Below are 9,217 nucleotides of genomic sequence, written 5' to 3'. Positions count from 1 at the left end.
CACGCGCGCGGCGCCGGGCCGGGCCGCGAGCGGCGAGGAGGCGGCCTTTTCGGCTCGCCCCAGAGGCTGTGCGCCGATTGGGCTGCACCAGGTCGTGAGCGCCGCGAACCAATGAAGAACTTGGACGTGAGGCCTATCCAATGAAAGCGGGGTGGAGGGCGGGACTTGCGCGGGCTACGGGTGCCGGGTGGAGTCGGGGGACGCGATGTGTCTTCTTCTGGGAGCCTCGGGTGTCGGGAAAACGCTGTTGGTGAAAAGGCTGCAGACTATCCTTCCGCGTCGGGCGAGGGCCCGGGGGTGGGGGGCGGGGTGCTCCCGGGGGGGGGCGGGGCTGGGGGCGCCGGGACGGGGGGGGTTTCCCCGGGCCGGGTCCGGCTGCCGCCCGCCTTCCCTGCCTGGCTCTGGGGATCCTTGACCGCGCGCACAGCTGAGCTCCGGGGATGGGAAGGGCGACCTGGGCGATGCTCCCCCGACGCGCCCCACGGTAGGCACCCGCCCTCTCGCGGGGCTACGAGAAGGGGGTACCCTTCGCGGTTTGCAAAGTGCTTTGGGGCTGTTCTAAGCGGATGCTGGAGTCCGGCCGGTCCCTGTGTTAAACCCAACCCTCAGGAGGTGAGGGGTGTCTTGGGAAGGAGACTGCCTCCTGGGACACAGCTGCAGGGGAGGTGGGTGCGGGACGGGGGCCCAGAGCCGCCCACCCCTCACCACTCTTGAGACTGCTTTTTCTGGTCGCCTCGGAGGGCGAATCCCCCGATGGGTGTGGGTGCTGCGGCCACAGTCCGCTCTGAGGGTTAGGGCGTTGGAACCCAATTTAGTCTTCCTTACGTAGGACTGTGTTTTAGGGGCTAAGCCCTTGACAAGGGACGTTTTGGGGTTTGGATCACAGTGTAGAGAGATGCTAGCCAGGAGTTCCCAATGGGAAAGTGCTTGTGTCCTTTGTGCATCTCGAGTTTTTCCACAGGTGGGCACCAACCTTACTGACATCGTCGTCCAGAGAAAGATTACCATCCGGGAGCTGGGGGGGTGCATGGGCCCCATCTGGTCCAGCTACTTTGGAAATTGCCACTCTCTCCTGGTAGGTCGTAATCCTTTGCACTTAAGCGTTGTCTGGTGCTGGACCTCACTCTGCGTAGGCTGAAGTTTGGGTTCCTGAGCAATTACGCGAAGGCAAGGAAACATGACCGAACTTCGAGTTGCTTCCTTTTCCCAATAGCTTGATCCCTAAATGCTTCTGCTTCAGAGCGGGCATAAAAGCTCATGCAAGGTTTGCTGAGGGGAGCGTTTATTCTCTGCCAGTAACTGGCGCTTGCTCTCTGCCTTGATCCTCTGGGTGTGTTTTTATGTTTGTGTTTGAATCCCACATCTCTTGGGCTTGTCCCATCCTGGCAAGGCCTGTGCCCCAGATTCCAGGACCCTTCCTGGGAGAACTGATGACCACGTGAGTAGAGGGACTTCCACGTAGGTGAAAGCAAATGACATCAGGTCGCTCTCATGAAAGTCATTTCCCCTAACTTCTGCTGTCCCCCAAATCCTTTGTTTAAAAGTCCTTTTGCTCTTCCTGAGCCAGGTCTTGCTGCCCCAGGGAGGGGATTTGGGAAGGACTGTCTCCATCACGGGGTGGTCCCATCTCTGTTTTCTTCCTCCCCAGTTCATGATGGACGCCGCTAACCCCACTCAGCTGTCCGCGTCCTGTGTGCAACTCCTGGGCCTCCTTTCTGCAGAACAACTCGCAGAAGCATCCGTCTTGATTCTCTTCAATAAGATGTACGGTCTGTCTTCCTGGAGGAGAGCACGGCCGCGAGTCCTGGGAGGAGCTCCCTTGGAGTGGAGCCAGGACGGTGGCTCGTGGCTTGGGGGGTGGGGGGTACTGTGAGGTTTGGGATGCACTTGTGGCAGCCCGCCGTGACGGGGTGCTTCTTTTGCCCTAGCGATCTGCCCTGTTACATGACCGTAGACGAGATGAAGTCATTGATCAGGCTCCCAGACATCATTGCCTGTGCCAAGCAGAACATCACCACGGCTGAAATCAGCGCCCAGAAGGGCACTGGCTTATCGGAGGTGCTGCGCTGGCTCCAGGACACCCACAGAACTGACAGGCGACTGCCAGGAGGAGAACCGTGACCGGCCGGCTCTGGGGAGGAGGCAGAGAACGGCACCGCTTGGCCTCTGGCGATCTGTTCTCATCAGGGACAGGACGACCCGACGTGAGCCTAGGAGATGGGCTCCTGTCCTGAGTGGCGGTGATGGGTAACTGGCCTCTGAACGAAAAGATCGTCCCCAGGGCTGGGAGAGGAGGACAGGCTTGCAGGCGGCTGCGTGTCCTGCCGCTATCCTGGGATGTGCTTCCCGCCCATTGGGAAAGGAGCTCTACTTTCCTGACGGTGTTTGCACCGCCTGGGAGCAGACTTGCTCTGGGGACTGTGGCACAAAGCCGTACCTGTGGAGTTTCCCACATGCCGACAGTGTGGCCTCCGTTGTGTGAGGCCGTCATCTTAGGAAGAACCGAGCCTGGAGTCAGGACAAGAGTAGTGTCTTCATTCGTTCAGCAAACGTACATCGCCCCGAGGAGGGCACGGGGCTCCCGCGGGTCGGTGCGAGTTGGAGCGGCCCTGCTAGAGCACAGGGGGTGCTGTGCTCCGCTGAGGGGGCTCACGTGGGGGGGGAGGGGGGACACCTACTGGTGTATCCGTGTCCTAGAGCCTCCGTAACAAATTAGCCCAAACCTGGTGGCTTAAAACAAAAATTTGTGCTGACAGTTCTGGAGGCCAAAGCTGAGATCGACGTCAGCGGGGCTGGAGGCTCTGAGGGGAGAGCGCGCTCCTTGCCTCTCTCCTGGCTTCTAGCGGCTGCTGTACTTCTTGCCGTGACCTGGCCTGTCACACACGGAACTAGGGTCCCTGCCTGTCTTCCCACGGCTGCTGCTCCCTATGGGGACACCCGTTACTGGATTTAGAAGCCACCCTAAATCCAGGATGATCTCTTGAGGTCCACGATTACGTGTGCAAAGGCCCTTTTCTGAAGGGGACACTTGCATGTTCCCGGTCACAGGGAGACCTCTTTAGGGCTGCCGTCCAGCCCACTGCAGTTGGCCAAGAAGCCTCTACTCCCGGGCGTGGTTGAGTTTCCGACAAACGGCTTTCTCCACCTCAGCTGGCAGCAGGGGCTGGCTGGACCACGAAAGAAGGCCAGGCATCTGTTGTCTCGCTTCCTGCGTGCAGGGCACCAGGCCCAGGGCCTCCTCCCGCACACGGTTTCCTGTTGGCCACTCTGCTGGGGTGTTCGCTCGGGGGTTGCAAGTGATGCCTCAGAAAGGCTCTTGCATAGACCGCGGGGTAATTTGGGCTCGAGTCTCTCCCCGACCCCCACCCCGTGGAAGCGACAAACCCCCTCCTCTCTGGGAAGGGCACCACTGCTCCAGGGGTCCCACTGTGCGGCTGTAGACGCGGTGGTCTCCATCCCGTGGGCGAGTCCTGGTGGATGTCACGGACAACCTGGCATCCAGGGTGAATGGGCTTTCCTCACACCTCCCACCTTCAGAGAGCTCCGTGCGCTCAGGGGACATGCACTTTGTTCTGTCTCTAGGGGCGACCCCCAGCTCAGGGTCCATCTCTGAGATTTGGGCCTGGTAATCTCTCACGGCAAAGCCACGGGCCGAGTCGGTGAGTTTGGGGGTGACTGACAGGCCTGAGCAAAGCTGACACGTGAACTCAGTTTTGAAAGGCAAGTTTCCTCCCACCACAACCCATTTCTACCTTCCTGCTTTTGTGCCGTGCTTGGCGAGGAGCCCAGGGACGTGGGTATTTCTCAGGGACTGTGTTCACCCCTGGTCCTGCCCCTGCCTACCCGCTGCGCTCTGGGGGGGACCCCTGCCTACAGTAATGGCAGCCAGCACCCCTGCCACCCCATGCAGGGGACGGGCCCTGCCACACAGAAACACGTTCCTGAGAAGGTAATAGCTCTGATCTCAAATACAGCTTCAACGTAAAATTTCTTGATTTGAAAATAAATGTTGTAAGGGATACAAACTTAGGGAAGGGCAAAAAAGGATCCCACAGAAACACACCCCCCGTGTCGTGCAGGGCCACCCTGGCCAAGGTGGAGACGGCACTTCCTGAGCTGTCCCAGCCCAGCTCTGCCAGCCAGAGGCACCTGAGCTGGTGAGCCCGAGGGAGGAGCCAGGTGCCTTCACAGGGATGTGAGCAGGACTCCTCCCCTTAATGCTCAACCCCCGCCCCCCCAGTCCTACAGCTGAGCACCCTCAGAACATCTGGGGCTCCCTCCTTCGGCAGGAATTCTCACGCAGCCTTTTTAACTACAAGAAAGTCGTGGGGCCGGGGTCCTGTCCTTGCCGTCAAGCTGCTTCACACCTGCTCTTCTCTCCCCTGAGTCCTTGGGGACGCCAGGAACAGACCTCCTCAAACCCACTCCACGTGGGGGTGTGGCATCAGGGACAAGGCACCAGGAGAGGGTCCAGGTGGCCGAGGCGCTGAGCCCACCCCCACCTAGGCTGTGTTTCCACCTGTGCTGCGCTGTTGAACCCAACGGGGCCCGTTATCGGCTTGGCTGGCCAAGTCTGCAGTGTCTCCAGTTAGTCGGCATTTAAGGACAGGATTACGGGACTGGCCCTCCCCGAAGTGACCGTGGGTTGTCTCAGGCTGGACCTGTGTGTTCAGCACAAAGCCGTGCGTGATGCCCGACTGGCTGTGTCCCAAACAGACCAGGTGCTGGTCTGTCTCTGGGGACTTGGGATGGACAATGCCCTGTGGGAGATGGCCCAGCAGACGGTCAGTCACAGAAGAGCCCTCTTCGGGGAGGAAAAAACGAGAGAGCAGAGACCTGGAGCCCTGTTCTACACTCGAGAGCCGGTACACGGGGGCCTGGGAGTCCCAGTGTGCTCCAGGGAAAGGACCCTTGTGTACAGGCCGTCTACGTGTCCTCCCCGACCCAGGTGTGGAGGCCCTGGTCGCACCGTCACAGACAGGTCTCCGCCTTCTTCCTGGAAGCGGGGTGGGGTGAACGGGGTGGCCGTGGGGACTGAGCCGCCTGCCGCTGCCGTGTCTTTAGTGCCCGGTAGGCCTGCACAGCCCGCTCTCTCTCCTCCCCGACGATCCGCTGTCGGGCCAGCGACGCGGTCAGAGGCTGGGACACACCACCGGGGCTCAGAAGCATCCTCAGCATCAGCGATTTCTTCCCAGGCTAAAGAACAGAGATAGAAGTTGAGGCACAGGTTCGGGAAGGAGGGAGACGAGGAAGGGCCCACGTTGGTCCGACAGCTGGACGCCCGGTGAGAACGCAGCATTCCGTCTGCAGGCCGTGGACCCGGCAGCGCTGGGGGACACACAGGGCCACCCCCCGCCCCTGCTCACCTGGCCCCCGCCCTTGTTCATCCTGGGCTGGGCGGTCAGCTCTGGGGGCTGCAGGGCAACCTCGCCAAACTTCACCGTGTCTGCAGGGGCAGAGGAGCACAAGTGAGGCCTCTGCCCACACAGCCGCGGCCCCATCCGCTGACCCCCCCCCCCCTGCTGACCCCGGGAAGACAGCGGGGCCCGAGGCCGACGCAGTCGCTTCAGGAAGAGCCACCTCGGAGCAGCTCCTGCTCCAGCCTTTCTGCTGCCTTTTCCTCCCTTCTCTGCCGGACTCTATCCAGTCGCCGTTTCTGGAACCTGGGGAAGAAAGCACGATGCTGTTCAGATTCCTAAACTCTCATTTCTCTGGATTCCGAAGGTGGAGATCACCCTGCCCGGGAGGGTGCCCTAGAGTGGACCCCAGTGAGCTGCCACCGTGTCCCCACAGCTGTGCGCCAGAGAGGGCTCCGAACGGCAGGCGCCCAGAGTTCCAAGTCAGTGGTTCTCAGTGGGGGCGACGGTGCCCCGGGGTACGTATGACAACATCCAGAGATGTTCTGGGTTGTCACAGCGGGTGGGAGCGCTCCTGGCACCTCAGGTGGAGGCCGGGGATGGTGCTCCCACACCCTACACCACACAGAACGGCCCCCACCCCAGAGAATGACCGGCCCGGAGTGTCAGCTGTGCGACTGTGTCTAAAGGGTCTCACAAAGCGGCCCTGTGTCCGGGGCACCGCTGTGGCTCCAGACGGGTACGTGGGACAGGTTTCCTGTGATGGGCTTCTGGTCACCTGACCCGACTACAAGCACAAAGAGTGCTCAGACGGGGAAGCCCCACGAGGCTGCAGACCATCCCCAACTCATAGGTGCTGAGGGAACTGCTGATGAAGCCCAGGGCTGGCACAACTCCAAAGCCGCAGCTATGGCAGAAACATCTCGAAAAGCCCTTGTTTGTCAAAACCACCTCCCAGCTCCGGCCCCCAAGCCCAGGGAGGTGGCACATGGCTTCCTTCCCAGACTCCAGAGCTGGGAGGCAGGGGAGCAGCAACTGGCAGCGGGCTCCCCCTGGCCCCAGATGCCGCCTGAACCCCCCTGGAGATGCTGTGGTGTCCCTACTTTGCGGACAGGACACAGGAGCTGAGAGAGGTCACAGAACTTGTGCATATGGCACAGCTGAAGGCGCTCAGAGATGACGTGGCATCTCCCAGCCAGAGGCAGGGGAACCCCGGGGCTGCGTGGGAACCCCACATGTAGTACCGATCTCCGGCAGAGGCGGCACGGTCCCCTGGTGTTCAGCAAGCCCTCCCGAGACAGCGTGGGGCCTCGTCTTTTCTCCACCTCCCTACTGCAACTGGCCAGGAGGACGGCTGGCCCTTGACCTCATCTGGCTCTTGGGCCCCCTGGATGCTTTTCCAGAGAAAGGCAAAGACAGAGCTAGGCCTTCAGAGTTCCGTGGGTTTAGAGGCTCCCTGCACCCCAAGGTTAAGAGGCTCGGGTGTAGAGAGAACACTCACCGACTGACCAGCTTTTCACTTCTTTCTGCGCTCCCCATTCTGACACTGCAGGAGACAGTCGTGGGACCCCAGCCCCTACCCCGCCCCCACTCACGCTTTCTTCCGCTCAGATTTCTCCTTCTTGGGAGCCACCTGCACCTCAGGCTGCCGGGCCACCTGGTTCTTGCTGAGAAAAAGCACATGCTGGGCCTCCCGCTCCATACGCTGGATGTAGGCCCCGTCAGACTCCCACTTCCTCTGCTTGAATTTGGGGACAGCAATGTCCGGCTCCGCTCCTTTTGCTTCCTTCTCCAATGTCTTTCTGAAGGCCATCTGGGCTGAGGACAAAGCGGGCGTGGGGTGAGGGGCAGGAGGGAGACGGTGCCAGGCTGGCTGCACGTGCTGGTGCCTCTGCCCAAGGCCACGGGGAAGGAAGACCAGACCCAGTGGGAGAGCCCGACCACAGTAGCTAAGGAGGATTCACGATGCCCAGCTCGGGCACCCTTGCGGATGGGATCCCCATGGCCCACCGCTCAAAGACGTCCACCACGGCTCGGCTGAAAAACGAAACAGGAAATAACCTAAACGTCTATCAAAACATGGCTGCTTGAGGGAGCACCCTATGTTCGTGCGAAGACTTTATCACACAAATCGAGGACAGTAAGCAAAGCACGGGCTGAAGGCATAGCTTTACCGCTGTTAATACGTGAAAATAGGCAGACCCTCTCTCTCGGGAAGGCATCTGGGAAGATGAACGGTGCTTTCTCTCAAAGGGTGACAGCAGGATTCAGAGACAGGGAGCCAGGCTATGCCGTACCTCACACCTCTCAGAACTGCTTGATTTACCGTGTACGTGAGCGTATAGCTCTTAAATAACCAAAAACGAGGGCCAGCTCAGGAGGGCACAGTTCTAAGTGTGCCATCTGCCACTGGGGCCAGCGCGCCTCCTCCAATTCTCCCCTTCCGTGCCTCTCTCACGTTCTCTTTGGCAGTCACATGACCCCAATGAAAAGCAGGAGGTTTACAGGGAATTCTAGAACAGCACTGCTGTAAAATCCATCTCACATTTGGGAAAACATTTACATACACAGAACATGCTGGACTCCATCCCCCTCAAACGCCCTGAGTGTTGTTTCTGGCAGAGGCTGACAGGTGGGCGCCCAGCCTGGCCTTGGGTGAGGGTTGGAAAGGTAAGTTTCTCAGGGGGGTCCGATCAATTCTCCCCTTAACCTCCGGAAAACATCCACTTCTCTCCACCATCCTTTCCGCGCTCCCATCCAAGAAACTGCCATTTCTCACTTGCAAGAGCTTCACTGGCCTGTCGTGTCCACCCCCTCAGTTGTTACACAGTGATCTCTCTTCTGATGGATCTCCACTACTTCTGGGAGGGGAATCCACAATCCTCACAGGAGACCCCTTGGGGTTGTTCTGGAGCCTCATCTGAAACCACACTACCACCTGCTGCCAGCCACCTCTTTGGCCCTGGTGACACCAGCCCTTGGTTAGTGCCCCCACATGTTCCTGCACCCTCACACCACTGGGTCCTGGCAGATTTCTTCTGCCTGAAACACGGCAAGTGGATTCAAACACACAAAGCTTTATTACCACCCAGCATGGGCCTGCACGTTACCTTCTTTTTTTCTCTTTTTGTTACTGATGGGATTTTTCATCTCCTGGCGGCTCCTCATAATCTCTCGGAGCCGGAAAGGGATTTCCTGTTCGTCCTGGTTTTGGGGCTTGCAATTTACTTTCTTTTTTTCTTTGCTGGGAGGGAGAACAGGAGGGTGAGACGAGACTTAAGCTCGGCATAAGCAGAATCAGAGAAACTGAAGCCGGGCCTGGGACGGGAATTTCGCAGGCCACCTGGCTGCTGGGGTGCGTGCCAGGCAAGGAGGCATCCTCACCGCAGACTGTCCCTGCGCTGCGTTCTCGCAGGACGCTGGGGTGGAGGGCCGCTCCCACAGCCCCAGGAGGACTCGTCCCTGACCTCCACTAGGATGGCAAACACGGCACCCCGGAAGGTGGCTAGTGCCTCCACGCTGGAGACCCTCACGCCTTCCCTCACCCGGCCGGTCCCCCGTCGCGCCCATGGCACGGACGCAGCGGGGGCCGGGTAGAGACCCACCTGCGCGGTCCCGGCCACGGCGCCGAGCGCTGCTTCCCCGGCAGCTGTTGCTTTCTCCCCTGCGGCCGCCCCGGACCCCCAGGCCCCGCCGTCCCCACCGCAGTAGCCCCTCTACGCCCGGCTCCCGCCATCTGCACGCCCGGCGCTCCAGGAAGAAGCCACTTCCGCCCTTCCGCACAGTCCCGCCCCACGACCGCCACTTCCGCTTCCTGCGCTCAGCCCCGCGCCCATTGGGGCGGTGCCGCTCCCTGGCGG

The 9,217-nt window shown here is 60.4% G+C and overlaps 2 protein-coding genes across 3 annotated transcripts; one reads left to right on the top strand and one right to left on the bottom strand.

The window, feature by feature from the left end:
• Positions 1–176: 176 nt before the first annotated feature.
• Positions 177–2,525, top strand: ARL16 (ADP ribosylation factor like GTPase 16). 2 transcript variants are annotated; one of them, XM_047093974.1, is made up of 5 exons: positions 177–266; positions 426–484; positions 962–1,075; positions 1,649–1,764; positions 1,929–2,525. In XM_047093974.1, exons 1-5 carry the CDS (start codon positions 206–208, stop codon positions 2,119–2,121), a joined length of 543 nt encoding a protein of 180 aa, XP_046949930.1. In that variant the 5' UTR covers positions 177–205; the 3' UTR covers positions 2,122–2,525. The 2 variants fall into 2 exon arrangements, with proteins under 2 accessions (XP_046949930.1, XP_046949928.1); XM_047093972.1 differs by lacking the exon at positions 177–266 and having other exon boundaries at positions 347–612.
• A 1,444-nt stretch (positions 2,526–3,969) lies between these two features.
• Positions 3,970–9,093, bottom strand: CCDC137 (coiled-coil domain containing 137). The gene is made up of 6 exons (XM_047093970.1): positions 8,963–9,093; positions 8,468–8,601; positions 6,953–7,175; positions 5,581–5,663; positions 5,367–5,446; positions 3,970–5,196 (listed from the first exon to the last, which is right to left on the bottom strand). Exons 1-6 carry the CDS (start codon positions 9,091–9,093, stop codon positions 4,972–4,974), a joined length of 876 nt encoding a protein of 291 aa, XP_046949926.1. The 3' UTR covers positions 3,970–4,971.
• Between the last annotated feature and the right edge of the window lie 124 nt (positions 9,094–9,217).

This window comes from Lynx rufus, unplaced genomic scaffold (assembly GCF_022079265.1).
Source record: "Lynx rufus isolate CCGP_SWC_20201006 ecotype Redwood Valley unplaced genomic scaffold, mLynRuf1.p SCAF_37, whole genome shotgun sequence".
NCBI lineage: Eukaryota > Metazoa > Chordata > Mammalia > Carnivora > Felidae > Lynx > Lynx rufus.
The sequence above is the reverse complement of the archived record's forward strand: the minus strand, read 5'-3'. Positions and strand labels throughout refer to the sequence as shown.